Here is a 22,348-nt window from a genome sequence, read left to right as displayed (position 1 = left end):
GCTAAAATAAACTCTTCCCTAAGTTGTATAAGTAGATAATTTGTCATGGCAACAAGATAGGGAACCAATACAATACTTCTTAGAATAGCTCCCTGTAGGCTTAGACTTTTTTTTAAAATCCTACTTTTAATAAGGGTTTTAAAATGCTTCAAATCCCCCCCCCCTCCCAAACACCACGAGAATCTGCCTTAGCAAAATACAGCGTAAGTCTGTCTCAGCAAAAGACCATATGAGACCTCATCACAGGACACAACTGGAAACTTCCGCTTCAGCTCCCAGCCTCAGAGTATGCTGGCATTGTAGTTAATATACATGACTTCATGTGGATGCAGACTCCTGCTCTCCATTTCCCAATGGCCAGATTTTACCCAAGACAGTTACGCTCCCTAGTAAAACCTTCCCTTAACTTGTAGGTGCTTCCGTGACGCCTCCGAAATAGTAACCTCAAGATACCAAGACAAGTTTGCCTCACCTGTTGGCTCGTAATCACTCTGAATTAAATTCAGTTTCCTGTTGAACCTTTCTCCCTGCCCAGCTCAGCTCAGCATGCCTTGTGATTTACAAGGGAGCATGAGAGAGTGGGAGGAGGAAGTCTGGTACCCACAGTGCCATCATGCCCCGCCCACAGCGCCATGCCCGCCCACAGCGGTCCCTTGTAGCTCCTTTTCCCACTCACCAAAGTGTTCCAGCTTCGCTGGTGCTGACTCTTCTCTTTTCCCCACGTAAGCACAATGTTGCTGCGACCCTACCCCCTCCTAGCTTACCAGTTTTGCCCATTGTCATTGGGCATTCTTAGTCAAAAGCTGTCATTTGAACATCTTTATTTATAACGTTCTCTTTAGGTTTATTTGGTTATTTCTTTGTGGATCATTAGCGTTTGGCCGGCATGTGTGTCTGTGCACGAGTATGTGACTGGTGCACGAAGTCGAAAGACAGCATCGGATTCCTAGGAACCAGAGTTACAAATGCTTGAGCTGCCATGCGAATGCTGGGAATGGAAGCTGTGTCCTCCGAAAGAGCAGCCAGTACCAGCTGAGCCAAGTCTTCAGCACCTCTTCGTTTGTCCTCTCTCTCCTGCCTTAATAGTCTGTCCCTGTTGCTGGAGGCTTTGTTCCTGAAATTGTCTACCCTACTACGGGTTTTGCCTGCTGCCTATACAATGTGTGTGTGTGTGTGTGTGTGTGTGTGTGTGTGTGTGTGTGTGTGTGCCCAAACCACCTATGATGCCACACTGGTTACTCCGATTTTACTGGCTTCAGGGTCCTCTTTTCTGATGCTTTTATTCCTGGTTCTTGATGTACTTTTCTTTTGTTCACCTCTCCTCAGTTCTTCCTCGTGGGAGGGGGCTGGGCAGGGGAATTTTCTGTGTGAATTACTTGCCTCATCTCTGTCTTTTTCCCTCGGATACCTGTACAGCGCCGTTTTCCTTTTAAACTGTCACAGAGTAGGGTACAGCCATGGGCATCAGTCCCCTTGTTCACTGCTGAGTATGTGAGACTAGCTAGCCTTGGAGTGTTGGGGGCTTCTTCACCTCCCATCTCTAAATTTAGGTTCTCATTCTTTTTTTTGAAATTTATTTTTATTTTGTGTGGATGGCTATATTCTGCCTTCTTGCATTCCTTAAACAGTTTATTTACTTATCTATCTATCTATCTATCCATCCATCCATCCATCCATCCATCTATCATTTATTTATTATGTCTGAAAACACACTAGAAGAGGGCATCAGATACCATTACAGATGGTTGTGAGCCACCATGTGGTTGCTGGGATTTGAACTCAGGTCCTCAGGAAGACCAGTCAGTGCTCTTAACAGCTGAGCCATCTCTCCAGCCCTAGGTTCTCATTCCTAATCAGCAAGCCCTCTACCCACAGAGCCATCTCTCCAGCCTATATATAAAGTCTCTTGACAAATACCATCTAATCTTACAGCTTTGAGGGTCGTCTATACGACAATAGTGTCATGTTTACTATGTTAGCCATCCTCTCCCTTCTGAGGGATGTAGATTCAGCTGCCTGTTGATACTGCGAGACTCAAAATGTATAGCCCATCCCAAGTTTCTGATGCCTCCAGCTGCTCCTCCCAGCCTGTTGCATCTCTAATTCCTCTCAAGCACAGAGGTATCCCCACCTCAGGACCCTCAGAACCCACCCTGTATCTTTAAAACAGTATGGAGATGCCAGCCACTGTTTTTCACTTCCCCGTGGTTATTCCTGGGTGAGCTTTTCCTGGGTTGCCAGAGCTAACCATGTTCCCTGCATTAACCAAAGGGGTCCTTTGGGAAACATAACTTAAGTCATGTCGTTTCTCCATTCAGACATTCAACAATAGGAATAAAAGCTGAAGCCCCCTCAAAGCCCGCACAATATCAATCTTGTACGTCCCCACAATTTCCTCATTCATAATCCTCGATCATTCACTCGCCCCAGCCACAAGGACTTCCTGCAGTTCCCCAGACACACCAGGCAAGTTTGTGGCTCAGAACCTTGAACTTGACATTCTCACTGCTCGGAATGTCCCTTCCTCTGTAGGACCAGGTCCTTACTGGCTTGACTTTTACTCTGTCTTACAGAGGATCCCTTTCTCTAAAACTGTGAAGAGTCTTATTCCGATTTCTTTTTGGAAATTTTCACTCTCTAAAATCCTCAGGGTTTTGACTCGTCTTGCATAGTAATTTTGTCTGCTCCCCTTGTCTTTCTCTTCCCCTTATTTCATGAAGGCCATAGTGTTTATATTGACACAGCCTCTTTCAGTTTCTTATAGAGCACAGAGCAGAAATATACTTTAGTTTCAATTTAAAAAAAAAAAAACATTATTGGCTATTTTACTGTCCCACCATTTTCAGACACATTTCTATACTTTATTCAGATTTTCCTTCGAGCTTACCTCTGAGATAAGCATTGTGATGTACAGGTTCCAGGTGAGAGACTGAAGACAGGTGTCGTCCCTTCTATAGGTATCGGTAGGTATTGGAGTTGGGCTGTTACTGAGGACAAAGTTCACGCTCTGTGATTTTTGCTTTTTTTGTTTTGTTTTGTTTTTGCACCATGGCATGCAGTGAATTGCATCTGTTTTTAAAACAGTGGTTTAACCAACCAATGAGTTTGCACGGAGAGACGCATGGCCCCAGGTGCATATACAGTGGAGGACAGCATTGTCTGGCATCAGTGGGAGGAGTGGACTTTGGTCCAGTGAAGGCTCGTTTTCTCAGTGTAGGGGAATGCCAAGGTGCTGAGGTGAGAGAGGGTAGTTGGGAGAGGGAGCACCTTCATGGAGGTAATGGGAGGAAGAGGGGATATTGGGGGAAGGGCATAACATTTGAAATGTAAATGCAGAGAATATCCAACTCAAAAAAAACCCCAAACAAAACAAACAAACAAACAAACAAACAAACAAAAAAAGCAGTGGTTTATTTGATACAGGGAATATGATGACTTTTTTCTTCTAGCTTTTTATTGCCTATCTCTGTGGTCTGATTCCCCAAGATTTCCTTGAGTGCCCCTTGGGTATGGCATATACTTCGGTAATTTGAAATGATCTTAGGCTAAGAAGATCTGTCTGGGGTCTGGGGAGCTGACTCAGCAGTTAAGGGCTCTTGCCAAGGACCACAGTTTGGTTCCCAGTGCTTACGTCAGACAGCTCCCAACCGCCTGTAACCATGGCTTTAAGGGCTCTGATGTCCCTTTCTGGCCTTCGTGGTCACTCACATACACACTGCACAGCACACATACACAAGGAAGTGAAAATAAGCTAAAACCTTGAGCTGTCTATGGAAGAAGTTCAATGCCATGAACAGTAAGACAGACTCGGGGAAGAACTTGGTACGAAGGTTAAACAGATTTGCTCCATTCTATCTCAAATCAGGAGACTAGCGACGAAAGAAAAGCTGTGCTGTTACCAGGGTTTGGAGCAGAGTATCTGAGGTTTGGTTGCTAGAACTATAAAGTCTGGGCTAAGAGGAAACCATCTTGGCTTGTAGCCCGGAGATGAAAACTAAAGCTGCTCAGAGAAGCCTGCTTCACGTCACAGAGTTACTTTTCTTCCTTTGGCCCCGAATCGTCTCTTTTAATCTCATTATCTTCTTTATTGCTTTAACTTCTGATGTAAGAAGTTTGCTTAGAAACAAGATGGAGTTGACCAGAGACTTCTCAAGGGCACCAAGGGCTTTGCAATTCTGTGAATTTTAACATCTATTACTCTATTTTGAATGTACCCACTCCCTCCCCCCGGAATTAAACTTTAACTTACCGTGGAACATTTCATTTAAAATAATAACTTAGGGTTCTTAAGGCAAATGCAAAGAATCTGGAGGAATTGTGGAAAAAAACTTAAAAGGGAGGCCGTATGTGAGAGCATACCCCTGTAGTCCCACCTTCTGTGAGGCTGAGGGTATGAGCTTCAGAATTTAGGATCAGCCTGGCTACATGGCCGCATTTCATCTACAAATATTCAGCCTTGCCTCAGAGTATGCTGTGAACCCGGTGTGTTGCCAAGGCAACGGTGTCTGCAAAAATGGCTAAGTCTGGTAGTATTTCTCTAATACCAACAAGCTGCTTCAGCGTGTGTGCACACTTCCCATCCCCGGTGTGGCTGTGAAAGGCAGCTTGCTCCCCAATTGAGCCAAGGCTCGAAGCCCCTGTCACTAGCTGCAGCCCCCCCATAGATTTGTAGCCATCAGTCACATAAGGGCAATGCCCCAAGCCCCTCTACATTTAGAGGAGTAGTCATGTAGGCTCAAGGAGATCTCCATTTTAATGAGGTACCTGAAGGCCTGGAGGGTTTAGCCAATAAGACATTCCTCTCTGCATAAAGGTATATAACCTCAGGCCCACCCTGAGAAGTGGGGCATGGTTTTACTCGTCCACTTTCTGCTATGACGATAAGCACCTTAAAACCATGGACTGCCTCTTTTCGTTGTGATCCACAGAGGGGAGCCACAGAGAAGGCCATTGCCTATAAAGACCTTTAGTTTCCAGTAGAAGGCCCTTGTGAGCTTCCCAGCCACAACTGCCACCCAAGCTCAAACCAAGTCTGCTGCCACCATCAAGCCCTAAGGACTCCCAAGGAGCTCCCCTCCCCACCTACCCCCAGTCCAGTCTGAGGCATACAGCAGTGCCTGGATCTCAGATGCACCTCACCCCCCCTGGCCTTGTCACAGGCCCCAGGCCTCCCCCCGCCCCCAGCTCCAGCTGTCCTCTGTCCTCCCACTGAGAATGCTAGACTTTGCTTCCTCACCATCAGAGCAATACATCCGTCCTACCTTCCCCAGCAGCCAAATCTGGTGAAGCAGAGAAGAGACCCCATAACCCTACAGTCATCCCCCATTGTTTGATAATGACATTTTAATGAAGCCTGACAGAAATGACAACATTGAGCTACCTAACTGCTCTTTCTTAAAGTGATCTCACTTCGTCCCACTCTACGTCCATCATTTCCCCACTAGACAATCTATGTTCTTACTCCTCCTCCGCCTCCTCCTTCCTCTCCTCCTCTTTCTATGCATTCATATGGAGTTTGCATGGTAGTGCCTGCTGGGGTTAGAGAGGGCATCGGGCTCTCCTGGAGCTGGAGTTACAGGAGGCTGTGTGTCGTGCATGTGTGCTGGGAACCCAACTCCAGTCCTCTGGGCCAGCAGAGGTGTTCTGTATATCCCCCCATCTCTCCCACCCTATGATCTCCTCTCATCAGCATGGTAGGATTACAGCGAGCTACCCTTCTCTGAGGCAGTGGCCCTCAACCTTCCTGCAATCTTTAAATGCAGTTCCTCCTGCTGTGGGGACTCCAATTGTAAATTTACTTTGTTGCTCTTTCACAACTGCAGTTTTGCTACTGCTATGAATTGTAATGCATATATCTCACAGTTAGGATCTCTGATATGTGATCCTCAAAAGGGGTTGCCACCCACAGGTTGAGAACCACTGCTCTAAGGCGTATGTTATTTACATGACAGACTCCATGTTGTTTCTATGTGGGCGAGGCTACTTTACCTGCTATTCCTGGTGAGAGACAGCTCTGTCAGTGTAGTTTACATGTTTTGTAGTATTTCCCCCTCAGCGTTCATATTTTCCCTTCATTTTAATAGTGCCGTGCCTACTTCTGGCTATAGGAAGAGACTGATCATGAACCAATCCACTAGGCTTGCATCACCTGTAAACAGCGGACCTCACTGGTCTTCCGAAAGGGCTACTTTGTATATCCTTAAGTTCTCATCTGCATTCCTTTACAAAATATTTACTGAAGTCTATGTGAGCCCTGCTAGGAACATGTCCTCATGCTATAGATTAATCTTCTCCCATCATATTATTATTGTATTCATAAAATTCATAAATGTTAGACAAGATTAAAGAGCAGAAGAAAGGGAACAGTCATCAAAAAACAAAGCCTCTCTTGAAAAAAAGGGGGCAAAGTTTTGGCGCCATTGTCCCGAGCAATGTGTATTTCCAGATTGCAGACTCAAGGAGTGCTTAACTTTTGAAACAGTTACAGTTGGGAAGTCTCGTTGGCCACACCGCAATGATGTGGACTTAACAGCATTCAAACTGGAGGTGGCTTGTTCAGAAAGAGAGAGACAGAGGGGGGAAGCTGGGGAGGCCCTCAGTCTAGCATACTCCATACTCTCAGAAGACTCCACGTCAGCTGGCTTCCTGAGCAAAGGTATATTTCCTTGGGGATGTTTGAACACCAGGGTTTTATCTTGGATTTTCTGAAACCTTCAGTGTCTAACGTTCCGACATGTATGGGAGTGGTAGACTTAGTGATCTCCTGAGTTGGGCAAACTGGAATTTGAATGTACCAATATTTTTGAATATGTGAAATCAATATGTGAAATCATCAGGTTTAGTTGATGAATCATGGCATTGAAGGAGCAAGTAGTCCTTTGTGGGGAACTGGGGGAATCTAGCATGTGGGCTGCTTTAACGCACACTCTTGGTACTTGAATCTGCTGTTTTACTGAGTCCCTGGATGTGTAAAAGCAAAAGGGTGGCACTGGGCGCTTTCTAAATGGCACCAGATGCTGGAAAAAGCTCCCTCGGTTGTTTTGTTCATCAAATTATCGTGCCTCACTGGAAATGAAGAGTTCCAACAGTGTAGGCCTTTTCTGGCTTAATGTTAAAATTCTAAGAGTTTTTCTTTTCTTCTGTTACGTTGACACTGATGGAGAGACAGAGTCACAGATTTTAGCTCTCTTCTGATCCTCTATCACCTAGGGACAACTCTCATTTGCAGAGGTAAAATACCACTCCCCAGCGGTAACTGGAAAACATCAGCAGAGCTGACCAAGGGGTATGAACATCCTAGCTGGCGAGCATCTTTTCTGGTTTTGTTTTGGCTAGAGAGTAAATGTTGCCCAGAATAAAAACGGCGCCTTGGATTAACTGTAAGTCTGAATCAGGCTGTGTGGGCTGCAGGCAGCATCTGAGCAGTGGAGATATTTGTTGCCACAACACACGGCTAGACTATATGTGGTAGGGTGCTCTGCAGCATTTGGGGGTGTCCTGGAAGCACATGGTACTTTTTACTATAAGTGAGCAATGAGCAGAGGGAGAAGCTATGGTTCCCCATTTTTGAGGGGCCCATGTCTCCTGAATATAAGGAGTGCGCGCGCGCGCACACACACACACACACACACACACACACAGTATTCATTCAAGTTCTGAGCCCGAGCTTTTCCTACTGGTCACAAATAATTATGGTAAGACATACATTACCACAGCTTAGATTTTTCTCACATAAAACTCATCTGTCACAATACAGGAAATAGATGTGAAAAAGATGTAACACATTCACAGGGGATTCAAATTTATTCAGCAGTATTCATAACTGCACAGGTAAATGCATACTATTTAGTGCTGTGCTATAGGAGAATACTATCGTTTTACTGAACATCTGGTTGTGTGTGTGTGTGTGTGTGTGTTTCTTTAGTAATTCATTTCTCTATTGTGGATAACTTCTTGTCCTCACAGTAATGATAAGAAACACTGTCCTTCTCATGTGGGATGCTCAACTTCCTTTTCTGTGTCTTCCACACAAGGAAAAGCACACAGAGCTGGACCACCCTTAACTTGGTTTTTTTTTTTGGCGGTGAGTGCCTGTGGTTCAGGTCACTGAAGCTGTGGTGAATCATGGTCTGGGAGAGAGAGCAAAGGCATTTGGAATCAGTTTTATGCTGTCAACATGTTAAACTGCTGGAAGGTGAAATGACCCACTCAGTTTAGAATTCAGGATGTCAGCCTCTGCTTGTGTAAGTGCAGCCACTGACTGAATTTCACTGAGGAGTTGGGTCTTTTCTGTGCTTCCAGAGCAGAGTCCCAGCAGCTCTATTGGTTCTGACCATGGCTCAGTTCCGACCATGACTTTCACCACAGAGCTCCGTTCTCCACCCAACAATAAAGAATAGTTCTGAGGGCTTGGTCAAAAGCAGTGCTGAGCTGGCTGTAGGCAGTCAAACTTGAAGTTCCCACAAAGGCTGGAGAGATGGCTCAGAAGTTAAGAGCTTACTGTTCTTGCAGGGGACCCAGGTTGGATAGGTTGGTAACCCTATTTGGTGGCTTATAGTCATCCCTCCTAAGTCCAGTTCAAGGGATCTGAAGCCCCTTTTGGCCTTGGTAGGCATCAGTCACACATGCAATGTATATATATTGCACAAACACACACACAAATGAATTTGGGGATACATATATATATATATATATATATACATATATATATATATGTATGTATATATATGTATATATATCTCGAAACATTAGCTGTAGGGATACACACACATACATGCAGACACACACAGACGTACAGACACACAGACACAAACACGTAGATCCTTGAGGTTTAAGGTTTAGATGATAATCAGTGTTTACTGAGTTTACAGAGTTGACAAGAAGGAACAGATCATTCTCATAAGGCTGTATTTTACCCGCTGACATAAGTGTACTTTGTATCATAGGGTTGAGTGTCAGTTGCTCACTGTCCAGCACTGTGAACCCTTCAGGTGCGGTAAGCAGGTAGACAACAGGGTTAAGCTTCTGAGTTACAGGTTGGCATAGACACCTGACGTTACACTTGAAGTGACAGATCATGGCGAGTCACTGCAAAAATAGTATGGGGAGCTTACCCTCCACAGAGAAGCTTCATGTTTGCCTGCTGACACACACATTGTTTAACAACAGTGACTGCTCTGGCACCAAGTTCCAAGTAACTGTGGACAAGAAGAAATCCCACTTCTAAACTGAGTGGGTCTAGAAGATTTAAGGACAAGACACACATGTCAAAATATAGAGCAACCCAGAGAATACTACGGTTTTTCCTTTTTCCTAAAACAATAGAAAGACTTTTGCTGGGACTAATACTTATACTTGGGATCTGCTATATGATCCAGGAATTATTCGAGGTGCATTGGAAGCTGGGGATAAAAATAAAGACAGACATCTCCGTCCTTTGAAAACATATTGAAAATATCTGGAGGTATGCTGGCATGTGTGCGTGTGTGTAAGTGAGCACTGAGGTGATGAACATTTGGTTCCATCTAAGAGGCTGTTTAACAATTTTGTGAAATCCTGCGTCCTAAGGTATTTATATATATATTTATATGAGTGGGAATTGCAGCCACTCTGGATTAGTTTGCTAATCCTGATGAGGGCATCTGGTTTTATCCTCACTGTTGGAACGCCAGTTTCTTCCAGCAGAGGTACATTCCAACTTTTACCTGTGAATAAAAGGTATCACTTATTGAAGATTCCGTGGGCTAAACAGCCATGTTCTGTTTTAGACAAACTAGTACGTCTGTTGTTTTTGAGATGGTGTTTCACTCTGTAGCCCAGGCTAGCCTCACACTCATAGCAATCTCTCCTGCCTCGGCCAGGTATGAGTCACCTTGCTGGACTGATACTCGTGGAGTTAAAGTGGGAAAATATATTACTCTTTAAATTTTAATTCCCCCCTGAAGCAGATTACTTCAGAGGAATATCACTTTGCCAACTCTGTCTCCCATTTGTAGGAGCTACAGTACTCGAAAATCTATTCTGTGTAACAGTTCAGGTAAAAAGACATGATCTTGGGGCACACCACTAAAAGGAGGCCTTTAATTGTCTCCCCAGGTTCCAGATGTGATCAGTAGCATCAGGCAGCTATCCAAGGCTGTCATGAAGGAGGACTCCAAACCCAGCAAAGATAATGAGGATGCCTTCTACAACTCTCAGAAGTTCGAAGTGCTCTACTGTGGGCGGGTGATCGTGACCCATAAGAAGGCGCCCTCCAGCCTCATTGATGACTGTAAGGACAAGTTCAGCCTGCATGAGCAGCAGCGACTCAAGTTGCAGGGCGAGAGAGGTGGCGACCCGGGGGATGAGATAGGTGTCCTTGAGGCTGACTCTCCGGTGTCTCCAGATGACAGCTGGCCTGAGAAGGCAGAAGTCCACAGTCCCCGTGCTCTGCCCTCCCTGGCTAGCCTCCCTGCCTTGGCCAGCCAACCCGTACTAGCCAGCTCTCGGGTTTGCTTCCCAGAGAGGATTTTGGAGGACTGTGGTTTTGATGAACAGCAGGAGTTCCGATCTCGGTGCAGCAGTGTCACAGGCGTCATGCAAAAGAAGGTTCAGGAGAACAACCAGAAAATACAGCCAAGAAGGAGGCACGCAAGTGCGCCCAGTCACGTGCAGCCCTCAGACTCAGAGAAGAACCGGACCATGCTCTTCCAGGTAGTTGGCCTACAGCTTCTTAAGATGCTGGGCAGCTATAGTTCTTCCCTGGTCACTGCATGTGCGTGTGTGGTGCGTGGTGCGTGGTGCGTGGTGCGTGGTGCGTGGTGCGTGGTGGGCGTTGCCCTCATGTGCCTGGATGCACGTGGAGATCAGAGGGCAAACTTTGGGTACTATTCCTTAGGCATCATCCACCTTGTTTTGTTTTGAGGCAGGGTCCCTTGTTGGACTGGAACTCTGTAAGTATGCAAGGCTGATTTGGCTAGCGGAGTCCCAGTGACTTACATGTCTTTTTATTTTTCAACACTGGTCTTTCAAGTACTTGATTACTATGTCATTCTTTTCCTCCCCTTCCCTTTCCTTCCCTCCCCTCTCCTCCTCCATTTCCCTCCCTCCCTTCCTCTCCCCCTCACCTCTTCCCCTCGTCTTTCCCCCTCTCCTCTCCTCCTCCTTTCTCCCCCTCCCCTTTTCCCCTCCTCTCTTCTTCCCTTCCTCTTTTCCTTGCTTTGAGTTATTTGGTTTTGCCCCCTTTTTTTCTTTGTAAACTGAGATCTGGGAATCATGCTCTTGCTTGCATCTGAGACTAAGCCATCTTCCCAATAGCCCTGCCCCATGACTCTCTCCCCTTTCTGCTCACCCCAGTAGCCACAGCAAACACTTCTACCTTAAGGCAGAAGAATCAGAGAAACAGCACAGACGTGTCATGGACCCTAGAGAGGCAGAGAGAAGGAAGGACTTCCTTTAACTTCTGGAATGACTCACGCGATGGATACTAGGTGTCCATCACCAGTGTCCGGCTTGGGTTGACTCCTAAATGCATTCTTATAAAAGACTAGAGTCTTAGCAGTGATTCGGAGGTGTGGATCTTGGAAAGTAGGATTTGGCAGGGAGCAGAAAAAAGTGATGTCTTCTAGAGAGAGTCGTTCATATAGCACACTGACTTACTCCGCCACCAGAAATGGAGCGGTAAAGAAGTACCTTTGGCTTGATAATTCACTGGGTCAGTTATTAAGTCATTTGATACAGCTCCATTCAGAGTAAAAGATTGTTTTCTAGGGGCAGGGGTTTATGGTGTATGCAGATGTGTCTGAACCGATGCCCCAGGAAGAAGTTAGTTTTATCCTTTATTACTCTCCGCCCTATCCCTTTGAGCCTAGAATTCTTTTCTCAGGAAGGCTGGTAGACAGCAAGATTCTGCCATCCTCTTGTGTCTGCCCCCTGCAGTGCTAACACTACAGCATCTGGAAGACCAAGACCACCTTGCCAAGCGGGTGACCTGAACTCAAGTTCCCAGACTCGCAAAGCTCTTAGCATCTGGGCCACATTTTAATCTCTTGGATTGTTGTTGTTGGTGGTGTAAAGTCCTGTCCTAGACTTGTGGTCAGAGTGACTCTGGCTTTTCTGTGGTATGTGTGAAGTCAGTCTTACCCCTTCTTTGGGCTGCGAGAGTTGTTCTTCACCACTCGTATTTCATTCTGTTAGCCTTTTGGAATATCTATTTTCCGAAATTTTAATTAAACCCAGACCTGTATATTTAATTTTATTGACTATTTTGGAAAACATTTTACAATGTAGGTTAGTAACTGATGATTTTAAGATTCGTGACTAGACTTAAGGTGGCATATTGAAATTGGTTATTTATTTATTTATTTAATGTGTATGAGTGTTTTGCCTGCATATTTCATATTTCATGTATGTATGTGTAGCATGTTTCTACTTGGCACCTGCTGAGGTTAGTAGAGGCCATCAGATCCCCCCCAAACTGGAGTTATGGAGAGTTGTAAACTTACCAAGTGGTACTGGGAATTGAACTCGAGTCCTCTGTAAAAGCAACATGTGCTTTTAACTTCTGAGCCATCTCTCCAGCTCCAGGTTGCACATTTTTGAAAAAAGACCTCATTTCTTGACTGCCAAAAAAACCCAAAACAAACAAACAAACAAACAAACAGATCTATATTCTTTGGCTTGAACTGTACAAGGTCAAGTCAAGGTCGCTTGACTTTCAGCCGGAGGAAAGAAATGTTTTGAATCAGCTGCCTTTGGGTTGAATTACCTGGTGGAACACATGCAGTAGAGGCTTGTCTGGGCCTCATCATCGGAACTGCTGTTGTTGCATATTTACATGCTTGAGGTCCTTGAGGGCTGAAGTACCTGCAATGTTCTCTTTTACCTTCAAAGGTCGGCCGCTTCGAGATTAACCTCATCAGTCCAGACACTAAATCGGTTGTGCTCGAGAAGAATTTCAAAGATATCTCCTCTTGTTCTCAGGTATGTATCTTGCCACAGCACAGTGTCTAAGGAAGCCAATTGTCACATCCCAGAATAAGCCATAACACCTGGGCGTACATAGACCAAGTGTTATTGTTTTTACATTAAGTATGTTTTTCCTTCATCACCCCTTCCTTTCCTGAGGCAAGAACCTAGCACTTTTCTTACACATAATACACCAGTTGCTCCATCAGTGAGCTCCAATTTAAGGGGGGAAATGTTAAAAAATTTGGTCCTTACAATTAAAACGCATTCGTGTGCTTGTCTCTATGGTAACAGACTCTTTCTCCGGACCTCAGTGTCTGTCCTCCACTTTTTGCTCAGCTCTCTGACTTGTGATGTTTCATCCAGTCTCTCCTGCTAGTGGTTTTGTGGTGGTGAATTCTTCTGAAAATATCTCACAGCGAGCATTCCTCAGACACTCGCTGTGGGTTTTGGGGGTGTCAGCAAGATATATTGGTTCTTTATCCCACAGCAGCTGATAAAAGGAGAAGTAGGCTTTTCAGTGTGTGTTACCATAAATGATTGATTTTGAAAAAAAAAATCTTTTGGGACTTTCATTGCTTTATTTTTTTACTCTATAAAATATATACTTATAACTTCAAAAACAAAAACAAAAAAACCCCAATAGAAACAAATACGTGTATTATTAGTTACAGACTATAGCAATGTTTTACAACAGCTACCCCAAAGTCTGAGCTAGCTAAATATATTGTAAACATGTCAGCAAACAAGGTGTATTTAAATCAAGCTCTGGAAAAGTTACATATTCAAAGGTATCTCTGTGGGATGTAGAATTAATTACCTTTTGGTTTTGTCCTGTGACTTAAAGTGCATTCAAGAATTTGTTTTTTTTTTTTGTTTTTTTTTTTTTGTTTTTTTTTTTTTAAACAGGGTCTCTACATTTGATGTTGAAAAATCTGAGCTAGAGAGATAACTCTACTGTTAAAGACAAAGGGTCACACTTCTAAACATAGAAAGCATTATACATGATATGTACACATATATACACACATATATAATAAATAAATAAATGTTTATTTAAATTTTGGAGTTAACATTACTTTTGGTGTGACATTAAGACTTTCTTTTGATGACAAGGACCTTTTTATGTTCTTTTAGTTGTTTGCTTTAGCTAATAAACCTTTATTTCTTTACTTTGAATTTTTTTTTGTGGTGGTTGGTGTGGAGGGGTCTCAGAAACAGATATCCCCGCTACATTTTGTATTGCTATTTGTACAGGATGTTGTGTGGGTGAACATTAGAAGGGAGACAGCAATTATTACTCACTGGTGTGATTGCATAATAATCAGTTGCTGTTAGAAAATACCAAGTATTAAGTGAAAGCCTCATGTAATGATTAATGAAAACAAAACATACTAGTTTTTCTATGTTTCAATTGCAAAGAACGAATGAAGTAAAATACTCTTTTTTTTTTTTTTTTTTTGGTAGGGGAAAAAATCGTAAGTAGCAAAATCAACAGGAGATGTGCAAGTTCTGTTTGAAGGAACCGGTAGACAGTGTGTTATCACAACAGGAGCAGGAAAAAAATATTCCCTGAGCTGCATCTCCCCAGCTGCATCTCCCCCTCTGCGTCCTTTTCTCACCTTCCTCCCCTCCTCCCCCCCTTTGGCTATACACCTTCATTTCTAATACCCTGTTTTGATATTGTTCCTGTAATAGCAAGTTTTGTCGTCTTTAACATCTTCTGCTCTAGCCACTTAGGAGAGCAGTAGCTTTTGACTGTAGGAAGGTCATATTGCAGACTTTGAAATTTCTTATTTAAGAAACACAGAACTTTGGTGGGCATTTGATCTTATCCCCATCCCCAATACTTGTAAAGTATTCTTGTAGTTGTCTGTTTATGGGAAGGTTCCCATAAGATCACACATTTTACCAGGGCTGGCCACTCATGGTGTGAATATGTCTTACTGGGTGTGACATTAGATGCCCATGTAGCCCTTAGGTTCTCAGTACACATGGCCACTGTGAATGAGCCCATCTTTATAGCTGACCAAGTGCCACAGAGAAAGTGATAGTCACTCATGTTGAACTCATGTCAAGGGGCATCCTTGAAGGTAGCACCTCTTGTCTCTGCTTTCCCTAAGGTGTGCAAGAAGTATACCTCAGTGTGCACTAATTATCCAAATGAACACAAGCACACACAAAGACAAATGCAGATGTAGGAGCTCCAATATGATCTTCTCCTTCTTCCATTTATTGAAGACAAGCTCTGATTTGTGATATCCTGGGTCAGGAGACGGTCAGCAGCAAAAAAGAAGCTGGTGGGCAGCAGCCTGTTCCAGCAGTGGCTGGTCAGTCCCCGCTCATTACCTAGTCTTATAACTTCCTCATAGGAGATGGATGGATGCAGGGTGGCTGCATTCAGTACCTGGCCTGAAGACTCACTGAGCTAATGGGGCCCTGAGAGGTCTCCACTTAGTACCAAGCCAGTAATAAAAGCTCTTTCACCCAAGTTCTTCCAGGTGGAACTCACATTACCTGACTTAGAGCCTCCCTTCTCTCTGTTTTCCCCCACATTTTGTAAAAACCAGCACTGACTTCTCTCCCCCCCCCCCTTTTTTTTGCCATTCCACTGGATAGATCGAGTATATTATAATAAGAAAGAACAGTGTCCACTCTTGGTAGAAGACTCTTGGGACAGCTCTCACACCTGTCTCCAAGTGGCTGCCATTATGTTATTTTGATATGGAAACAAACAAACCACCACCACCATCACCACCACCACCACCACCACCACCACTACCACCACCACCACCACCACCATCATCATCACCATCACCACCACCACCACCACCACCACCACCACCACCACCACCACTACCACCAGGAGCCTTAGAGACAGTTTTCAGCAACTCAGCACAGTTTCTCAAACCTTCATCATCAGCTGAGCCAAAATTTAAGTGTGAATCTGTCCCCAGGGACTTTTATTTTATTTGAATTTAGGTGGTATCAGAAACACTTAGTATTTTCTATCAACCTAGCTTTTCAAATAGCCATGCTTGCTGTTGAAATAAGGTGCTGATTACTTACTGGTCTCTGTGTGTATTTAGACTCCACTTGTACATTTTTAAAAGCTTACATTTTAAAATCATACATTTTACATTTTAAAAACTTTGAAAACATATTTATGTATTATTACCGTGTGCACATGTGTGTATTAGTGTGTATGCACATGCCTGTACACCCCAGTACACGTGAGGATGACTTTGTGGGGTTGGTTCCCACCTTTATGTGGATTCTAGGGAGTGAACCCAGGTTTCTAGGCTTGTACACCGAATGAATTCACTTCTGAGCCATCTCATCCCAAAGAGTCAAGTTTTAACTAAAGTAAATCTAGCTGACATCCTTTATCTTACATCACAGTGACTTGTGAGTGTGGATAATTGGAACGTGCAATAGTGAAGAGACAGTGAACACAGATATCAATCTTTCTTTATGTGGTCCCTTCAGTATCTATACATTGACAAATATTCCAGCATGTTCCATACAAGCTTTATGGAACTGTATATTTAATCTGAGAATTGTCACTTGTACTTTTCCTGAGATTCGTAGCTCCACGTAGAGTAGGAAGGGTTTTATGGTGAATCATTGACTGTTGTTCTAGGACAATACATTGAAAACTCGTTACTGGCAAACAGCACGTTTTCATTATAAGAAGTGGATCAGCTGGAGAGATGGCTCAGAGGTTGAGAGCATTGTCACCTCCTGCAGAGGTCCTGAGTTCAATCCCCAGCCACCACATGGTGGCTCACAGCCATCTGTAATGAGATCTGGTGCCCTCTTCTGGCCTTCAAGTATACATGCAGGCAGAATGTTGTATACACAATAAATAAGTCTTAAAAAAAAAAAACCAAGAAGTGCATCACAGTAGCATTTTTTTTTCTTTTTCTTTTTTGTCAGAAAGCAAAGGGTCGGAGTGGATATCCCCTTTTATCTGTTGCACTAACAGGTATCCTGTGAGCCTGCCACAACACCATGTCTTCTGTCTCATTGCCATGAGGGAGAAGCTTGTGGACTTAGGAAAGTGTAGCAAACACGCTGATCTTTGCAGAACACATTCCCATAAGCACTGCTTGTGTTTCTTCCCCTTCATCCAGGGAATAAAGCATGTGGATCACTTTGGCTTTATCTGTCGGGAGTCTCCGGAGCCAGGGCTGAGCCAGTACATCTGTTATGTGTTCCAGTGTGCCAACGAATCTCTGGTAAGTGGGCTGCCACCTCCCGGTGCCTCTGCCAGTGGGTCCCTCTGTTTTACAGACATCTCATGTGCTGGGGACAAGTCCTCAATGAGGAAAGAAAAGGCTCGAGAGCTGTTTATACTCTGGAAGGATGCACAAAAGTAGAGCGCCACAGACAGGTCATCGTGACACTTTTAAGTGTAGGCACTTGGCTTTAACAGACAGTATTGAATAACCATGCTTTTTTTTTTTTTTTTTTTTTTTTTTTTTTGTGGGTGTTTTTTGGGGCGGGGAGGAAAAGACTGAACAGGAGAAAAGCTGCTGTGTTTCCATTTGCTTAAGGGTAGTGACAGGGGCACTAATCTCTTTTCTTTGTGGGTATAGCATCAGAAATTAATAGTTCCACCCAGAGAGTAAAGAACTTGTCTTAATTTTCAAAACACATCATTTATTTTGTTTCTCTGGAATCGGTGAGCCCGTTTCCCCCTTCTTTGTTTGAGAAGAACTGTATGAAGCAGGCTTGAAAATACATCTGGTCAAGAAATATATTGATATTTTTCTCTACTCAATGTTTTTTCTGTTCTTTCATGCACACATAGCTTTCTCTTTCATTGTAATACAAACCTCCAGAGGTCTACATCACCCCTGAAGATGAATTTATGGAAAGCATTAATTTTTATATTTGTATTATGTGACTGTGTACATGGTTGTGTAAGCAAGGATGTTGCATGCATTTTTGTGTGTGCACATGTGCATGTATGCCCATATGCATGGAGATCATCGACATCAGGAAAAATGTTTATCTTCTTTGTGGTCATTGTGATGGTTTTTATATGCTCAGTTCAGGGAGTGGCACTGTTAGAAAGTGTGGCTCTGATGGAGTAGGTGTGTCACTGTGGGTGTGGGCTTTAAGACCCTCACCCTAGCTCCCTGGAAGCCAGTCTTTCACTAACAACCTTCAGATGAAGATGTAGAACTCTCAGCTTCTCCTGAGCCATGTCTGCCTGGATGATGCCATGCGTGTGCCTTGATGACAATGGACCGACCCTCTGAACCTGTAAACCAGCCCCAAATATATGTTGTCCTTATAAGAGTTGCCTTGGTCATGGTGTCTGTTCACAGCAGTAAAACCCTAACTAAGGCAGTCATCAATTAGGCTGGGCTGGCTAGCCAGTGAGCATCAGGTACCCTCTTGTCTCTACCTCCCCAGCACTGGGACTGTAAACACAGCTACCACACCCAGAAGTTTTACACGTTTGTAGAGATTTAACTCAGGTTTGTAAGTTTACCAAATTAGCTAAATCCCAGCCCATCACCCCAATTTTCTTAAACACAACTAGTGTCGGGTACACTTAACTCTGACCTTCCCATTCCTGGTGAGGACACTGAGAAGATACTGAAGACCTGGGAGTAAGCTGGCGCAAATGTGCTTTCTGACCCCTGACCTCTGGGTCTCCAGCTGTCTCTCTAGGGAAGAAGAAATGCCTATTCCTTAGCAGTTTCTTATTCTAGAAACTTGCCATTTGAGCTTCATGTTTTTTTCCCCTCTAGATAATTAATGTTATCTGGTAATTATCCACACATACCTCTGCAGGTAAATAGATTCCATTTAGGGGCCTGGAATAAACTTTGAGGGAGTTGTCCTTAGATGGTCATAGTGGGCAGCCTGATGTTTGGATCCACACACCCTGCTCATGGCTCTTCAGCTAGGCAGGCTCCTCTTGCTGTCCTTTATGCTTTTGACCTTCCTATAAGAGAATGATCACACTGCTCATGAGGTCAGGGGTTGTCCTGGTCCAGGGACAGCCAGAGGTGCTCACTATATCCCTCGCTCAGGAGGGAGAACATGGTAAATTCCATGTATTTATGGTCTTGTTTTCAGGCTTTCTTTCATTTTTAGGGCTTAGTTGGTTTTGCATTAGAAACTGCCAATAGCAATAGAAGATGTGGGGTGTGCAGACTTTCCGCGTCTCTACTCGGGTCGGTGCCACAGATCACACTGGCTGTGTGTGTCTTCTTGTTCCACAAGGCACTGTCAGGCTTAGTTTGGGTTTCATTATTATTATTATTATTATTATTATTATTATTATTATTATTATTATTATTATTATTAATGAAGAGATCCAAACTATGATCTTTTAAGGCCCCTCTCTTCAAATCTTATCAGTCAGACTCTTAAACATAACGTGGTATAAGAACTGCAAGTCAGAAGAAAAACCTACTCTGTGCTCTTTGTGAAATAGAGACTGGCCGGGCCCTGACCAATAGAACAGAACAGAAGCCAAGTCAGCAACACGTGGGAGCAGGTTTGGTGCTTAGCAGTTGTAGAAGACAAAAGTATCCCCAAATCACACCAACTCTACACACTTACCATTTTCCTTTGCTTCTTTGTAACAGTTGCAGTGAAGGAAACAGTAGTTCTAGGACTGGTTAGGCCAGGCTGTGCACTGGCTGAGATGTTCTTTTCTGGTTTCTCCTTTCTTACCCCTAGGGAGAAGGTGAATATCATCAGTGCTTAAGTTTTATAGAAAATATAATTTCTTCAAAGTTCTTTCTCCAAAATGACTGAGAGAATGTCAAAAAGTTACATTTACTAATAAGTAACTACCATAAACTGTAAACACACATAGGAAATATATAATTACAGTGTAACTAAGTTAAAGAGAAAAAGATCTATGCTATTCTTGATCTAGAGTTTATGTGGACTTAACCCTTTAGTGATATAATAATATTTTAAATAAAATATTGGTGTACTGATTGAAGAATGAGGTTTATATTCTAGAAGTTATCTTCTTTTCATATCTGATGTGAATGAATAAAACCCCAAATCTTTAACATATGAGGAACAAGCAATATGTGGAGGATAGACAAGGGACAGAGTCCAGTTTGGGGGTTCTGTGGAAGGTGGTGAGGAAGCCAGACTGATGTTGTAAGAAACAGAACTAATTTGTAAGAGTTTTTTATTTAGAGGAAAATACAAGTATTGATACTGTTTGGCCTCAGAGCAGGAGACATAGGACATAACTGGGCACATGGACAATGGTATGAATATTTAAACATAGGTGGGTGTCCTTCAGAGGCTTAAATTAGCAGTTACAGGGAATGCTCCATCTTGTAACTAGTCAGCATCTTTAGCTGAGCGTTGCCTTCTATTAGCTGCTGTTAAAATGCTAGTACTCAGTGGGTACCTTGAAAAATTGAAGGTGCTTTCCCGCAAAAGATGACTAAATGCTCTCCAGTTATTTTTGGCCCAAAATAATACAGTGCTTAAGGTTAGTATATTATATCTACAGATATTATCTTCACTATAGATTGTCTTATTATTAATACGAGTAGATTTTTCTCTGTGTAATTTTGCTGTTTGGAGAGATGGGAACTGTGCCAGACAGTGACCGCCAAGAATGTTTGCTTTTTGTCCGTATGACTGACATTTCTGCCTGTCCATTTGCTTTTGCCCTTCTGACATGATCTGTGATGTTTTCCTTGTATTTATAATGATCCAATTTGAAATTTTAAGTGCACTAACCTTGTGACAGAATTTATAGGCTATCTGAAAAAGTGGTGAGTTTTAGAAAAGGAAACATGTAACATTTTGTACATTACGAGGAATTTTTAATAGTAACAATAGTATTTATGGTAAAGAGAGGTTAATAGTCACATTTCAGTCACATTGAAATGGCTTCTTGTTTCATCTGGAAGTAAAGAAGAGAACATGGATATCCAATATTTATTTTTGTATTTTACTTGTATGTGATAACGTCCCAGTTTAATTCACAATCCTTACTGACATACATCCATATAAATTTGAGTTCCCTTTTCTGAAAATACACTAAATTTATTTATGCTTGCCTGTCACTTTGTAAAATGTTGATAGAGAACACTTACAAACTCATACCACTATTTAAGCACACTTACTTTTTTTAAAGCAAAGTGGCTCAAGTAGGAACAAAGCTCAAAAACCCCCAATTGTGGGTCCCATCTTTTATTACTTTTATTTCTTTTTCAGACAGGCTGTCACTATATAGCCCAGGAAGGCCTGCTGGAGTTCCAGGCCCATCACATCCAGCTTCTCCCTCTCAAACACCTGATACCCTCAGAGTTTAAACTCTTCTAAGGGTAAATGGAAGGCTGCCCTGGGTGGAGATATTGTCACAATAAGAGTCTGTAATAGAGAGGTATAAGGCAAGCAGACAGCACCACTGGGTGCTGGCCATGCTCTTCAGTTAGACTAGGCTACCCAGGTTTGCTGGGCTCAGTGGTTGACCTAGAGCTTGTAGGTCATTCTTACGTTATTGGGTTTTCTTTTGTTCCATATTTGCTGTTCCACTATTTTGTAATTATGGCAAGATTTAGTTAGTCTAAGAATGCTTAGCCACACCTTAAACTGTCCAATTCAAATGTTTTTATCCTTCTGAACATATGCCTAATTTCCACCTACAATTATTTTAAAGATATGCAGTAAGTCAGCTGAAAAGAGAGGTGGGGAATGGGACTGCCACCACCCTTGGGCATAGCAGAGGTGAGTAGGCAGTTGCTCAATGGTGGTGGGTAGGACCAGCTAGTGAGTCTTCTCCAGGAAGGCCTTGCAGCACCTAAGGCATTGCTGGTACACCACCTCAAAGTCAGAGTCATTGCCATAATAGGGATCTTCAATAAGGAGCTGTTTCTGTGGATCATGGCTCCCAAGTAACTCAATTTTAGCTTTGCAGTTTTTAACTTGATGACTTTTTCTATTCAAATCTCCCAGATTGCTTTCATCCATACATAGTATATCATCGAATGTAGCAAAGTCTTCTCTTGTAATCTGTCTTGCCTTATGGGCTGTGCTAATGCCATGATTTCTTAGGCAGCTGACAGCTCTTGGGTATGGGGGCCGGCCCGCGTTCCAGTCGGAAACGCTGCTGTCGATGACCCAGTTATCTGAAACCTTTTCATCAGTGACCAGTTTTCTGAACACTGCTTCTGCAATGGGTGACTGGCAAATGTTACCGAGACACACGAACAGCACTGACTTGAACCCAACCTCTGCCATGTTTCTTTCGGCGCTGACCCTGGCGCCGATATCCAATATTTCTATAGGAGATGTTTCACAAGAAACATTTAAGAAACAAACACTACACACACACACACACACACACACACACACACACACACACACACAGTATTTGTATGCACAATATATATGT

General features: G+C 43.2%; 2 protein-coding genes across 5 annotated transcripts in view; one reads left to right on the top strand and one right to left on the bottom strand.

Annotated features, from left to right (window-relative positions):
- TBC1D4 (TBC1 domain family member 4) overlaps positions 1-22,348 on the top strand; it is a 160,287-nt gene that overhangs the window by 82,465 nt on the left and 55,474 nt on the right. For all 4 annotated transcript variants that reach the window (XM_080917213.1, XM_080917211.1, XM_080917212.1 and 1 more), the window contains 3 exons: positions 10,096-10,692; positions 12,871-12,960; positions 17,082-17,186. In XM_080917213.1, coding sequence (XP_080773339.1) covers positions 10,096-10,692; positions 12,871-12,960; positions 17,082-17,186 — 792 coding nt within the window. The remainder of the gene's footprint in view (positions 1-10,095; positions 10,693-12,870; positions 12,961-17,081; positions 17,187-22,348) is intronic.
- On the bottom strand, positions 21,721-22,194 carry LOC308420960 (low molecular weight phosphotyrosine protein phosphatase-like; the record flags this gene model as incomplete). Its single annotated transcript, XM_080917216.1, has 1 exon — positions 21,721-22,194. One exon carries the CDS (start codon positions 22,192-22,194, stop codon positions 21,721-21,723), a length of 474 nt encoding a protein of 157 aa, XP_080773342.1.

This window comes from Micromys minutus, assembly GCF_963924665.1.
Source record: "Micromys minutus genome assembly, chromosome: 5".
In the NCBI taxonomy this organism is placed as follows: domain Eukaryota; kingdom Metazoa; phylum Chordata; class Mammalia; order Rodentia; family Muridae; genus Micromys; species Micromys minutus.
This window is presented reverse-complemented; position numbering and strand designations above follow the sequence as displayed.